The sequence below is a fragment of the Nesoenas mayeri genome (assembly GCF_963082525.1).
Source record: "Nesoenas mayeri genome assembly, chromosome: 5".
NCBI lineage: Eukaryota > Metazoa > Chordata > Aves > Columbiformes > Columbidae > Nesoenas > Nesoenas mayeri.
The window spans coordinates 29,387,111-29,403,368 of NC_137548.1; the positions used below are offsets into that span (position 1 = coordinate 29,387,111).

The 16,258-nt window shown below is 35.0% G+C and overlaps 1 protein-coding gene across 3 annotated transcripts in view; it reads right to left on the reverse strand.

Annotated features, from left to right (window-relative positions):
• Positions 1 to 8,203: 8,203 nt before the first annotated feature.
• ARHGAP5 (Rho GTPase activating protein 5) overlaps positions 8,204 to 16,258 on the reverse strand; it is a gene marked incomplete at its 3' end in the record, with an annotated part of 45,887 nt that continues 37,832 nt past the window's right edge. For all 3 annotated transcript variants that reach the window (XM_080346165.1, XM_080346166.1, XM_080346164.1), the window contains 3 exons: positions 15,570 to 15,701; positions 13,786 to 13,891; positions 8,204 to 8,534 (listed from right to left, as the gene is read on the reverse strand). In XM_080346165.1, coding sequence (XP_080202291.1) covers positions 8,204 to 8,534; positions 13,786 to 13,891; positions 15,570 to 15,701 — 569 coding nt within the window. The remainder of the gene's footprint in view (positions 8,535 to 13,785; positions 13,892 to 15,569; positions 15,702 to 16,258) is intronic.

Genomic DNA, 16,258 nt, shown 5'->3' on the forward strand with positions numbered 1-16,258 from the left:
GATGGCTGTTAAGAGCACTGCAGCACTGGGAATGGGGCATGGTAGAACATGTCCTCGTATTAGAAAAGTACAAACAGAAGCCACTGAAGACACTGGACGGGAAAAAAAACCCACCATAAATATTTCATTCAATTCAGTTTAAAATTTCTAAGCTCTTAAAAATCCCACTCTTTCTTAGCTTCCTACTGATGAGCTAAACCAGTTGCACGTGCTATTTGCTCGTATTTAACATGCTTTCTAGCAGTCCATCACTTCAGCTGTATGTGCAACACTTATGTGTAAGAAGGCCATTGCTTACATGTTTGCATTTTTTGGTGGTTTTTTTTCAAGACTATTCAGAATACAGAGGTATTTATCATCTAAATGAGTTGAGAACATAGTTTTTACTACTGTTAAGTGCAAGAATAGAGCTGTAGACTTCCTTAACTAGTACATCAGAAGGATGGGGACTCACAGAAGTAGTAAGCTATGTTTTTCTTTACATTTCTGAAGAAACGTTGCCATCCTAAGGCCCTAGCCACCTGTCCCATAAATCAATGCACAAAGATAAATAACTGCCTGTAGACATTTACTTCAGCTCACTCTTCCTTAACAACATTTTTTGAGGGGGAAGGTTTTTTAGCAAGTCCAGAAAATAACAAACCAACATTTTCATAGTGCAAAGGAAGAGAGGTGAGATCTAAAGCTAAGTACTCTCAAAGGAAAATGCCCTGCAGCAGAATCCCTCCTTGTGTATTGAAGGAACTCTGGCTGCACAGCTCTGCTGTTTCCAGGGCAGGTAAAGGGGGAGATAAAGAAATAAAGAAAAAGAAAATAAATACATATATTTTTAGAAAAATAGAAATCAGTAAATCAGACTCAACCTATTTACAGATTAGCAGCTTAAAAAACACACTTATTATAGCCGATGTTTTAAGTAGAACACTGGATGTGGGACAGTGCTAATAATCCAAGGGGACCTATGAGACCCTGCTCCTCAGCTTATGAGAAGCACATGGTCTTGGAGAAAAACAGGAGCACACAGTTCCCCTGATACTTTGAATGGCAGGATTGGATATAGATGTCTGCAGAGTCTTTGAGAGTGTTTCTGGTGTCAAATCATTTGCTCATTTCCCCACTGGGTCAGAGCTTAGCTTTGACAATCACATTACATGCACATCAGTTCACCTTCCTTCTGGAGAAGAAAAAAAAAAGGCATTAAGTTTCCTTCAAAGAGGAACCACAGGCATGGTTGAGAAGATAATTTGTTCTACAATTCACTTATTCTGCCACAGAGAGTATTCCAAATGATTCCAGCAGGATCCACTACTTCCATGTCTTCATTCAAGGAGGAGGGCATTTACTTCACTATGTTGCTATCATGCTACGAAACCACACCTCCAACAGGTAACAGTTCCGCCCTCTCATTTTCTCATTTTAGAAACTAATTTCTTTGAAGAGAGAAAACAAAATCGTACTTGATAGCACTATGTACAAACCCAAGGAAAACAGAGCTTGATTTCTACTTCCTCAGAGGTATTTCAGATCAGGGAAGCTCTGTATCCTGGTAAATAAATCTGGTCAGCTATGAGAAGATGTAAAGGTGACTTAGAACTGCAGATTATGGTGGTAATACTACTCAAAACTATTTACATTACAAACCAACTGCAGACTCTCAGGACAGCATGCTTCAGCAACAGGGATGCTGAGGAATAACGTGAGGTTGGTACGTATGAACCCACTGTTTAGCTGTGTCAATTCTGGTTGAAGGCCACATGCTAATCCATGACCCTCCTTCTGTGGGCTTGAACCTCCACATTTGACACAGAGGTTTTGGTGTCCCAAACTCTGAGAGAACAACACTCATTCTTGAGTAGAGAGAACAGTATAGGGAAGGGCTTTCCCATCTCCTCCTTTCTCCTATTGGAAATGAAGGTCAGATGAGGCACCTTCACCCCACAGATATACTGCTAACTCACAACATTAATCCTTCACCATTTTCAAAACATCTCACAGTCGCTCTTTCCATCACTCTTTCATTAAAAGCGGGTTAGGATATGGAAGAGGATCACCCCGATGTCTACCTCCTAGCCACCAGAATCTCCAGACATGGACAAGCGCCATATTGCCCCAGGTTCTGCATACCCAAAATAGTGGATGTGCACACACAGCCAAGTGCAGACAGAATGGGATTAATAGAGTATTGACAGACCTTTAAAAACTTTATGTGGGACCCTGTATGTTTTACAGCTGACAGGTATGGTGCTCATGTTATAAACGGTTTAAGAGTAACCAAGCCAAAAAGAAATACCAAGAGAAGAAAGAATAAAGAAAGCAGTCATCTGTGAAGAGATAAAGAAACTTTTCAACTCTGATAGTTAAATAAAGGACACAGAATCAGGCTTATTTGTGTGACCACACAGGATAAAAAAATTAGATCAAAGTTAGAGCTAGACAACTCACCGATCGGATATCAACATTAGATATCTGTTTACATTGTTTTCAAAACTCGAACTGTAGGCAATAATGATCTGTAGCAGGCCGGCCAACTGTTACACTATGTTAGAACCACTATATCAACATCTAAGTATTTACAGAGTTAAAAAACCTGTGTGGATACACATTCCAATAAGGAACCATGGCAATTTCATTCTCCATAATTTTTTGATACTACATTCTGTGCTCAATAATTTCATCTAAGTGTTTTAAGGGGAGGCTGTTCAAAGTACATGACTTTTTTGAGGTAGGTTTCTTGATCTCTTCTTCATCCTCAACTCTTGCACAGGGTCAATAGGACCAGGGCAGTCACTGCAGAAACTCAAGATTGCACTGCCAAGCACCTTCAAGGGGAGCCCACACCACACCTTGCAATAGTGCAATTTGTGTTTTTCCAGATGCTTCTTCACCAACTCACCACACTCAGTGTCAGTTAATGAAAGAACTTCAAGTTACAACTTACCACTGTACATTTTCTATTTTTAATTGAATTAAACCCTGAAAGAACAATTTAGGAGTTACTGACAATTTGCAGCAGCAGCAAAGCTGGGAGAACTGCCGGAAAAAATGGGAACGGCTAGTTTGCCTTCCCTTCACCTCTTCATTTGTGAAGCAGAAAATCCTGTAAAAACAGATAAGATTGTGATATCGTAACTCTAGGGAAAATATAAGCTACTGCTACACTATATAAATCAGTCAGTCACACAAGGTGCCAGAGGTACTCTTCGAATCAGTGTATCTACCCCTGAAGCACCTGACACGCACTCATGGCTGGAAGTACCACCATGAGATTCCCCTTCCCATCTTAAACAGCTTGTAAGAGAAGCAACAATGGCCTTTCGTTATCACACTCTGACAAACCTAAGTTACTAAACTGTAGGTTTTCGGTGAAATTATTTAATTCTCCACATTTTCTAAATCACAACAAATGAAAACCAGTAACAGACAAATTATTATTAATGGAATCAGGTATATTAAACTCTATTCTGTAATATAAAAGCACCAGAATGTTGGCTATGTATCAAGAACACTCAATTCAGCAACAAAAATACTGGGTTTAAACACACACACACATCGGATCTTATAAGGCAAATGAGAAATATACGTGCAACAGCCGTAATACACACCATGTACACGCTTGGGAAAGAATTTGTCAATAAGCAAAGGAAGGAAGTGTTGGCTTTCACTAGCCAGGATGACAGATTAAATTCATCCCTTCTGATTCCATGGAAACTATGAATTAGTTGAAGGAACGAATCTGACACCAGTGAGCACTGTTACCCTTTGGTTCTCTAGGACAGCTTTTCATCAGACCTTATGGTTTGCTGAACACATTACACTTCAGATTCAGCAGAGATGTTTTCTGATACAGCAATCTGAAAAACTGAGATTTGCACACTGAGTAAATTATAGGCAAGACACATCCTATTTGAGATTAAAATATTCCATTACCTGAAAGCGTTAAGATATATAATAAAACCTGAAGAGTGTTCAGAATTTAAGGCTGTCAGGAAGTTTTTGCAGTTATTCTGCACTGGCTGTATTATTTGAGATGCTCTGAAGAAACACAGTAAGTGTAGATGCTGCATGCACAAGAAGTAAAAGCAGTACTGTTATCCAACTTGGATTTATCCCATATAGTTAGCAGAATTATGATCAATAACCTCCAAAAGTCTGAAAGATTAAAGCTGATCTCAAAACCCAGAGTTTTTACCTCAGGTTTAAAAATTCCATAGGAAAATGACTTTAAGAGAGCCACTCCTTTTGCATGGCAGAAGTCTGAAAACCTGATTTCCGTAATCACAGCCATTCTTGCTAAGCAGCTCAATCAGGTGAAAAATGTGAAGAGGTGACACGAGCCACAGAGCTTCACAGGCTCTGCAGAGTTGAACAGCCACCCTCCATTCTGCCCCTTCCGAGCTCTGTTCCCTGGTGTACGCACGTGTCAGTCTTGGGGCACATCAGCTACAGAAGGGTCTCCACCACTCTGAGAATCTTTTCCAAAATTCAGCGGTTTAAAAGACATATCAGATGCAAAAAGGAGACATCCCCCTCCCCCGAGATCACTTTAAATACTTGGTGCATTGAGGTTAGCAATATTTACTCCTAAATTTCACCTCTGTATATGTGAAAGATAGGGTACTTTTGCCTTTAAAAATTTAGTAGGCAACTAAACTGAACATTATACACAGTAAGCATCTTAGTATTTTATTCATTGCATCTTTTATACAGAATAAGCTTCACTGATATTTAATTCACTGCAGTATTCTGCTGATGTATCAACAAAAGATTACATTATAAACAAAGAACAAAAATTTTGACTATAAATTGGTTTTATATATGTGTAAATTTTTTTTCAGTTGACAAACAGCATCACAACTACTGAAAAAAAACCTGAAATAAGCAGGTAAGCTAAGGCCAATTTTCTTAATCTCCAATTGACAGGTTTTCTATATGTCTCATAAATATTGGAAGCTAAACTCCAGCAAGTAAAAATTAAAGTATCTATAATTTCCTAGCAACCAGAATTCAAATAATGGAGAAAACATACAACAACAAAAAAGTTTCTTTTCACTTAAGTTGACATCTGCGATATATTTACACTATATATGTTAAAATATGTTAAAATTTCACAAGATCACGGAGGGTAAGGAATTTTGAAATAACCTGTTAAGCTTTACTTGAAATGGCACTTTTGTAACTCTGGTCTGGGATTTTAAAATGGCTAAAACATTGAAAGACAATACACTGCAGTATGCCTATACCAATATTACATAAAAAAGACAAACTACTCCATAAAGTGTCACTGAGATGCTCAACCAAAAATAATATACATTTGTATCTTTATCAAGATAGATATTACTGTAAAAATGCTCACATTAAAAATATAGTTATTATTGTTTGGATTTGCATTAAAACTAGAAGGGACTACATGAGCCAAAGTATGAGGAATTTGTATATAATGACATGCTTCCTCATTTTACGGCACTAATAAAAATAATAATAGAGAAAGCTCTATTATAAATCTTTAATAATGATGGTATAATTTCCCAGTATCTTTTAAAAACTTTACTATGAGTGTGTATGTGCATGCAAGCCTGTGCACGTGTGTGTACACGTAAACACACAAACACATCAAAAAAACCCAAACCGAAACAAAGTGTATATATTACACAGATGCACACGTATCCACATTCCTGCATAGAACACTTCTATAATGCAAACAGTATGCAGGGACGCTTCCATGTGACAATCAAGTGCCACCTGCCATGTTTTCTAATTATTTCTTCTTTAGGTTTTATCTAGTAGATATAATAACACTCTCCTATTTGGCCAAATAGAAGTGTTAAAGTTTTTTAAAATCCTGAAGTGGTTTAGCCTTAACATCACATACAAGAAATGATACTACAAAAATCTTTGATCACAAGTTCAACAGGTAAATTCATCATGAAATAGACTGTAAATTATTCTAAAAATTACTATTCAAAGATCAGTTAAATATTATGGCAAACAACTTGGAATTTGTAGAAAGTTTAAAATGTAATTCACATTACAAAGACTGGAGATACTTTATAGGTAGAACTTTTAAATATGGATATGACTTGCATTTATTTGTAAGCTTACTTCTCTTAGAAATAGACTGGCTTCCTGTACAGGTGATGCTTTGTCTATACCATATACAGTAGAAAAATAAATTCTTTAGCAACCTAGAAATAGTTTATAAAACTCTTGAAGTTCCATATTCTTTGCTAAACATGCCAAGATTAGACTGACAACTATAAATAAAAAGCTATATAGACAACAGGTAAAGTAGAACAAGTTAAGAATACTACAATTTACAGGACAGACTTTATTGTACTATTAATTCCTGTGTGCTTTGCAATAGGAATAGGGTTGACTTTTCTTTTTTGTTTATGTTTTCTTAGAAAAGATAATTACTTGCAAGAATATAACACAATATCAAGATAATTTATAATATATATATGTACTTGAAACAGCAGCTGGGTTTATGGTATCATAGTAATCTAGAGTGATAATCTAAGTCATAATTAGAAGTACAATACCTAGGACATAAGTGGGAAAGGCATTTTTTATTTTGGGAAAATGGAGCAAATCAAACTCTTAAAAGCCTTAAGTCTCAAAATCATCTATTTACTAAAATACATACAAGACGATCTTAAATCTTGTTATAAGTGAAGATTACAACAGTGACCATCAGAAAGCTTTTTTTTTTTTTAAACTACACAAAACATTCTAGCAGCTGAATGAGCCAAAACTGTTTTCTTCTTTGCAGGCCTAAAAAGGTACATTTTGAGCATGAAAGAAAAAAGCTGCTATGAAAAGTCTCACAGGTAGTGTTCATCTATGGTCTCCCCTTTGCTACAGTTTGTAACCTTCTAAGTTTTTTAATACTAACAAAATATTTAACCAAAAGATTTGTTTAAATTAAGCAGCATTCTTTTACAGCAAAAATGGTACCAATGTAAAAGGAAAATAAACGAAAGAAAAAAGATAATTTTTAAAAATGGTGCAAAAACAACCCCAAAAATCAGTCATTTGCATTTTTAGTACAACATACCACAGGAAAAAAAATATGAATACAAGTTTGTCATTTTATATATACACACTCCAAAGAGGTTAATTGTCAGTACCCAAAGTATTTATTGCTATGTATTAGCAATGCATTTTTGTATATCTTTAAAGGGTCACATAAAAATAGATTTAAAGAATAGATTAATTGAACTCCTAGATTAAAACATTGTTTGGTTTAGAGAATTTTACTACAACAAAATTCATGTTTATGTATGAAAAGTTATATAACCTTATATGAAAATGTCATGAACTATTTTCTAAACACTACATGTATTCCCAAGTGGGAAAAATTAAAATATCTAAAATATATTAGATTAAGTTTACAAGATCATCAACGATCTTTTAAACATGCAGCTGTTTACAGAATTAACAGTTTTACAAAATGCTTAGTTCAGCAACGGAACATAAAGAAATAAGTAGGCAACATCAAAATTTTTGTACAATATTTGAAACTCACTTTTACAACAACCATGTCCTTGGTATTGTGCTGTAAGAAATAATGAGCAGGTTCACTCACCCTTAACAAACTGTCCACAGGTTTACTTAACAAGTAAAGATGGATGCTGAGGGATTGTAAAATTCTCAACAGTGCATTTTGCATTCTTCCATAAACCATCCTAAGCATACCGTCACATAAGTAGCCAGGAGATTACAAAATAAACTATAGCGGGGCTTTAGTTGTTTACATAGAATGCTTGAATGTGAATAAAATTGCCAAAAATAGCATGTTAAATAACAAAAACAGCCATAAAGCTGGCTGTAAGCATTGAATGTTTCATAAATGTAATTTTTAAATCATTAAATTTCTATAGAAAAATTTTATTCACAATATATTGTGACAAATGGTCACAGGAATGATATAGTGATTGCAATAAGGTATCATGCATCAGCAGCTTTGTACTTTATAGCTATTTTTGCTTTTAAAAATTAAACCTCTCCAGTCATGCTTATCACATAGTTTTTATCTGCAGTGTACAAATGAGGAACACAGTACGGGATATAACAAAAAGATGTCCAATCAGCTGGATGGGAATTATTTTCCATAAATATGAAGTACATTACTGTATCCTGAAACATGCACGTCTATAGCTTGACTTTACTGTCCAGTGCCAGGCTGCCTGCAATCATCTTCTATTTATATAATACCGAGAGGGTCTGCTGGTAATTGTGACTGTAGCAGCTGAGGCTGCAGCGGGGGCGGTAACTGAAGAGGTACCATTGGTTCCACCATCTGCACAGCGTTGGAAGGTGGTGGCTGACAGGCCACTGGGTTGGGTGCTTCCACAATCTCTCCATTGTAAAAGAAAAATTGACACTGTTGAATGAAGGTCTCTATAACAGACTGGTGGATTTTGGTCGTAGAAAGAAACTCTCTGTTTTCAAAATCAGGTCTCATCAAAGTAGGCCAGAAACAAATCGATAAGTTATCAGCAGTCATAAAGTTGGTTTTATATTGCTGACTAACCCTGAAATGAGAACGACATGCACAGAAGAATTAAAACCAGTATGCAATCAACTAAAAACATTTTGATAACTCTCTGTTAGCATTATTATTAAACAATCTCAAGATTTTTGTTACTCTCCTACAGCTATTCATTACAACAATTGTTCTTGTTTTCTTTAAGCAATTACACAGAAGAAAATTTAGAAACCATGACTGTTCCATATTTGGACAGCTAACAAATATAAATCCAATTAAGCTTTTAATCAAGAAAGAAATACAACATTCCACCAACATTTTCATTTTCAAGTGACAATAATAAAAAAACTTCAAATATCTCAATGAGCTGCAAGATTTTGGAAAATTAAAATTTTATCTATTAAAATGTTTGGAAGAAAAATGGCAGAAATGTCTTCATACTGCATGACAGTCAGGCATTAGCTAACATCTATGGCACTCAAAGAAAAGGGCATCATATTAGATCACGTTAAAAATAAACACACACACACACAAAAATCAAGTGTTGATTAAGGCACATCTCTGCAAGTTTTCTTCATACTGACCAGCAATAGAATTTGACCAAACTGTAAAGACCATCATCAGTGGGAATGTCACTAATATCAACGCACATTAATTTTGTTTTATTTTTCAACATATAATGCAAAGGTTTCCAATTGTGTTTCTCTTCCTAGAAGCTTCCTGCTTTTAAGCAGGTGCTGAAACAGGTTCTTCACTTATGATCTAAATTTGTTATTACAATACTATTTCCAAAAAACAAAAGAACTCCCCCAAACCCCCAAAAATCACAAAATCACATAAAAACCAATAAACAATCCTGTTACCCAATTTATCATAATGTAATATCACAATTTTATCAAGAAGTAATACTAGCGAGAGTTACATGAAAAACTGTGTGTTAATATATCTGACAAACACCTAAGATATTCAGCTGGGAACATACAATTCCTACATTACAGTATATAGCAAAAAGGAAACTGAGCTACAGTCATCCTGCAGAAATAGACAAAAAATACAACTTCATGGAGTTGCCAGTTACAGTTTTGATGATTAACATGAGCAGACTGCAAGAATTTCTGACAGCTGGCTGTAGTCCATAGACTCAAAAGCTGTGAAAACCATACTAAACACTAGAATTAATGCTATAAGAAAATATTTTCATTTGTTTACAATGGATATATAGTGGTAACTATAAAGGGTAGGCTTCCATTTTATCATGCGCATTACTTACTCCAAATAGTGTGAGGGTACACAAATATTGCCTCTCAATCTGTTTTGAATAAGTTTGGTCTAAAAGATATTTAGACACTATTTCTGAGTAACAGTAATATTCATATTCTCTTTCCTAAAATAATTACACTTTAACTTCATTTATGGATTAAAAAAAGCCCTGAGAGTGTAAATGTAAGCTTATATTTTGCTTAGCATTTTTATTAAAGAGCTTTCTTCCTATACCAGATTCTTCTCTATATAAATTCCTCCTAAAGTATACCCTAGAGACAGAACAGTGAGTGTGACTGTCGCCAAGAATTTAAAAAAAATTAAGTGTAAGACATTGTGATGGGGCAATGAATCTGTCAGAGTTTTGAATCAGAACTGCCACTACCTTTACCCTAAAATTAGTATAATGAAAAACACCAAAAGGGTTTTCAAACTCTCTAACGATGCTTCATTAGAGAACAAACTGCAACATGGTAAGTTATAAAATTGGGAAAAAAAAAAAAATCGCACCTGCTTTGTAAGAAAGCTGAAACAAAAGCCAGATCATCTGTTTTGTGGACTGCTTCCTTCCTGTCATTTTTGCTCTGAACATCTTTCGAGGGGCTTCTTCAGTTGCGTAGGCTAAAATATATACCTTGCAACATCCTTAAGCACCTCTAGGATTTGATTACATGTTTGGTCCTCTCATTAACCCTTTTCTCTCTCCTGTAGAAAATTGGGTTTCCCCTCTTTCTGTTTTCCTTTAGAGCATGCTATAGCTGAAGACTCATTAATTAGAGCCAACAAATGCCAAAGCAGTGGAAACCTATGGCTAGAAGTGAGTAAAAGTGCACCTCCTTCCCAGTTGCAGCTCACAAGATTAAATATAATGAAAAATCAACTTTATTCTCTTCTGTGTTTAAACTTTACCTCTGTCCTTCCTAAGAGTAAACAAAAACCTACCAACATGTATGCCATCTCCTACCAAACTTTCCCGAACTACGCCAGAAACTTCTTCTAAGTGCTTAGGAAATATCTATTCACCTCCTTTTATGTTAATTCAAAATGAAAAATGAAGATTGATTTTCTTAATCCTGCCACCTTCCTCCACTGCAAACCATTCAGGAACTTCAGGCTGTAAACCTGCTCCATGATCTGACTTAAAAAGCTATTTTCCCCAGACTTTAGAAGCATAATATGCTATATGAGCCCTTATGTATGAAGGGAGAAATTATCAGAACAAATGTAAAACAAAACCATTATCAAAAAAGCCAATGCCAATCCTACACTGTCCTGTTTCGACCTTGTCTTTTAAAACTCACTTCTGCTTACAGTTAACCAACCACAGTTAGACAGCTGATATGCGCTGAATAGTGCTTATCACACTAAAGAAAAAATCTCACTGTTGTAACTTATGATATTCTCTTGGTTATTTGTCTCTCATATTTCAATAGCAAACTCATCTGGATAACACTTGTATTTTCTGTTTCAATAACTAAGTCCTATGCTTGTGGACACACCACAATTATATAAATCGCCAACCGATATTAACAATACAATATCATATTTCTTACTCTAATGATATATGGTGTAAAAACTAAGCATTTAAAACACCAGTTTGTGAGGAGAACTCTTCAATCATATAGAAGAGTTTTTTACCCCATTTAACGAACAATTCAGTTGACAAACATTTCCATTTTAACTATATACTCACAGTACTTTACCAGAAATTAATCTCTTAGAAATTAATACACACTGTAAAGAATTTAATTACAAGTTCTTTTTAAGACTCTGTATCCACCTATATCTACTTCTACAGAGATACATATATGCAATTGGTTGTGCTCATGTTGCTCATGTGCTTCTTGCTGAATGGAAGGTAACTACCTGACGCTGCAAATGAGACAAAAAAAAACCCCAGCCTTTCTTACTTAAGGAAAGTTTGTTTTGCCACTAGCAACCTGCAATGTATATCAGTCATTATTAAAAGAAAGAGGCCATGGGAGAGCAAAGACCAGACCAGTGTACATCACTTATGTTCTCCAATAAGTTCTATGATTAATATATTTCATTTATCTGTAGGTAAGCATGCATTACAACCTATTCAGGATTTTTTAGAATTATATTTAGCTCTCTTAATTGCAGCAGTCCAGGTACTTGACACTGTACATTCAGCTGTGTTATGCAAACAGGTGACCAGATGAAGACTGCTGCCAATTCAGAGATTGCGACTCTGCCACTCAATCCAAGTGACACAAAAAGAACTACTGAAACATTTCAGATGACTAATAACTGTGTCAAGTTTGAGATGTTCTGTTTTACTTCAGATATATGAAACATATCTTACAATTTGTAATATGTAAATGCATGGATTAATTATATCCATTAATATGATTTTATTTTTTTTAGGGCTGAATTTGTATTTGGTGAGACTGCAATAGAAAAATTTATCAATTTCCCTGTAAAGAAAAATGGATAGCTTTATAAAGCTTCAGCAAGTTGTATTTGTGATGGAGAGTAGTGTAAAAGTAGGTGCCTAAATCCTAAAGTTTCTCATACACCCAGTGAAAAAGAGAAGACTCCTTCCAATTTGCACCTGCTTTCTCTCTGTTGACTAAACAGGTAAATTAAAAGTTCTTATTTCTGCTTCCATACTAAATGCCCAATTAGATTGTTACAAATACTTGCAAAGACACAAAAGCACACACTAGTCTGGAACAATTTAACAACTTCAATGTCATGCAAAGCTTAATGGTGTATATGAACAGAACTGTCTGGCTGGAAATCACCACTGGAAAGGAGGACCTGAAAGTCCTGGTGGACAACAAATTAAACATGAGCCAGGAACATATCCCCACGCAAAGGCAGCACACGGCATTCTAGTCTGCACCAGGAGTGCTGTCAGCACCTCGAGGGGAGCTGAGCTTTCCCCTCTACTCTGCACTGCAAAGGGCATGTCTGGAGCACAGGGCCCAGCTCTGGGCTCTCCAGCACAACAGACACAGGGACATAGTGGAGGGACCTCAATTAAGGGATATGGAGATCATTAAGAGACTGGAGACTTCTCAAATGAGGAAAGTCTGAGAAAGTTGAGACTGCTTAGCCTGGAAAAAGCTCAGGCAAAGTTTTATCGTTGCTTGTAAGTATCAGATAGGAGGATGTAAAGAAGATGGATTGAGACTCAGAAGTCTGAGTGGTGTCCAGTCACAGGACAAAAAGCAACAGGCAATAGCAAACATGGGAAATTCTGTCTGAGAGTAAAAAAACATGTTTTTAATAACGTAGTTAATGTGATTCAGTGGAATTCAGAAAATAATTCTCTTTTGGCTGAAAAAGAAACATGAGTAAGCTGGTCTTTTTCTTCCCGTTTTTTATGACTGAATATTTTATACTTGTGCACAGAAAGGGTCAGATTATGAAGTAGCATACTAATATCAGATTATTTTAGTAAACAGAGAAATTATTTTTAAAGAGAAAAATCATTAAATTTCCATGCAAGAGGCAAGATATAGGAAGCAAGTGTAACCAATTTACTGTTACTTATAGCTTTGTTCTACATTTAACTTACTCAGTGGGGTTTTGTGGTGCCACGTTTTAGATTCTAAATGAAGCTAGCCCAGCTTTAAGGACTGGGGGGAGGGTTTAGGCTAAATGACTTTAAGGTCCCTCAAAACCCATATCAGTCTATAATTTAAATAGCTACTTCCTGGCAGAGGGTGGGCATGCACCAGGAAGAGGAGGAAAAAAAAGGTGGGGAGATCTGTAACTATGGTGCATAGTTATTCTTTCATACTTTTTTTCTCTGTACATGAACCATTCTTATAACTTTATAGTAGCAATCACGCCAAATATTTATACAGCAACGGCACCTGAGGACAGAATATACAAACCTTTTCTAATCAACCTCTAACTTCTAGATTCGTTTTCCAAATTTATAGTAACAGATGAGCAATGCAGCATGATTTTTTCAATTTTTGGTAGTCAATTCATTGTCATTAACATAATCTGTTTTGCAATTGTTAAAACTTATACAAAATTTTAGTAGAAAAATAATAAACCTGTTCAGATGCGTTATGATATATTTGAAGACATCATAGTTCACTGGGTGGAATTTCTTCACAATTTCTTTTAACTCGTGTAGCCGTTCTGTCTTATCCGAGATTTCTACAGAAATAAGTGATATTTTGTGATACATCTCAAAGGACATACTGAATAAAGTGTTCCTAAGTCTTTTTCCTAGTATAATGGTACAGATAAGATACCCACAGAGAAATATCAAGTGAGAAAATATCTAATAAAATTCCTATGTGCTTATAGAATTGGATAGAATAACTTTTTTGTTATAGAGGTAACTATCTAAACACAAACATTTTTCTGTATTTAAGCAGAATTATTTATCTGTGTTTACCAGGAACGAATTGCATCATTAGCTCAATGTTAGCTTCTAGAATTATAACTACCAATGTGATAGGATAATATCTTGTTAGATTTTCCTTTGCTTGCAAGATGTTATGACTTAGATACATAAATAAGATTTAGCGAGACTGAAGTTTCATAAAGATTTTGGGGAAGGAAGACATTCACATGAACTTAGAATACCTTAAGCTTATCAGTTATTCCAATAATTTAAAAAAATACCAGTGAGCCTGGTGCAGCTATTTTCAATATATTTTTAGGGGATTTTGACAGCCCCAAGGGACATTAATTATGTTTCAAAGAGTAAATAAGCAACATGTAAGAAAGGACTATGGAATAATATAACTTTAAGAAAACAACTAATGCTGCTGGTAAAACACTTGTGGAAAATATCACTCAAGTATTGTAGAACCACACATGCTGCACAATATACTGCAGAAAAAAGGAATAGAAGCTTATCTCTAAAAACAGTGCTAAAAATAAATTTGATATACCCTAGTACCATAGAAACAATGTTAAATATGCTCTGATATAGCCCAAATAGAAATTTAAAGCAGTGCTAATGGCAGTTTAAGACAGTAAGTCCACAAGCTATTGCAGGTTTTGACTGAAATTAACTGATATACTTTTAAGAAAAAATAAAACCTAACATTAAATAAGCAATTTGTCTGAAAAGTACAGCAAAAATACCAGAATTAGGTATCTACAGATACTGTCCAAAAATACTAATGAACTATATATTAATAAAGTCCAGGCCCAAGCATTAGGTTTACACTAGTATTTTCACGTTTTGAAGAAAAAAGCACTAATACCGTATCTCACAGCTGTATCTTGCAAAAATGCACAGCAGTCTTTCTGAAGCAGTTTGCTGCCAATACAAGACAGACACTCTTTAAAAAAGGGAACAATCTAGTCATTTGACTTGGAACTGCTTGAAAAATGTTTGCGAGGCAAACAAAATTAAGCATTTTATCTTATAAGGATTTCAAAAAGAATGTGAAAAACATCTAAAAGCGAAATGCCACAATAGGCCATAGATGTGCCTGATTTCTAAAGCCTACTTTGAATGTAAGACTTTATGAATTCAAGGTGTTTTTCCCCTGTTAGCAACTGCAATAGTTCCAAGAGCTTTCATCACACACAGCACGAAGGCAGAATGGGAAAGAAAAAAAAAAAAAGAAAATGATTTCTCCAATTAAGATTTCTAGGAAAAGTGGACCTAGTAAGCCACAACTTATTTAGAAAAAATAACTTATGTTTAGTTCATCATATAGTTCTCTTAATTTTAAAGAATAGAGAAAAATGTACATCTGAGCAATTCTAAAAATATTTCAGTGCAGCTACTCCTTTCAACTTATAACGAAGTAAAAACTGCAATAAGGAGAATCAAGATAACATCATTAGATGAAGACAATTTATTACTTACTTGATGTTTCTAACAACTCTTGATGCAAAGAATAAGGAATTAATGGATCTGGCAGATCTGCAAAAAAAGCTTTCAGAGCCCCAGCCACTGCATTTACTGTTACTCCCATAGATTCTAGACTGATATTATGATCTGTAAAACAAAATAAAACAGCAGTGTAAGTAAAACTACATTTGTTCAAAAATGCACTAAGAGGTGAACCTAAGGATGAGCTGCCATGAGGTTGACCTACATGAAATCAAATAGAAGAAAATCTGACAGTATAAGAAAACAGTAGAAAAACAGAAAAATAAAGTTATCTAATTCTTCATGCAGACTTAAACGCTTTTCTCTTTGGCATTCACTGGCTTCTGCGTAATCACTTTTGCCCAATAATCATTTTTAAAATCTATTTCCCCAATATTTTTTTTAAAACAGTGCTTCAATTTGCAGAATTCATGTGACTGTGTTCATATGAGCACATGAAAATGTAAAAAAGGACAACAAAAGATACCAGTGACCACACACGGACAGATCTAGTATTATGCTCAGATTATCTGAAACAGCATAGTAAGGCATTAAAAAATAGTACATTTATTTTCCTTTTCACCTAGGAGGAATTTTACTTTTTTTCACAGGCTCAGTTTCATTATTAATATCCAAGCACTGTGAAGAAATTAATTATCAAGATTTGTCAGTCCATATTATTC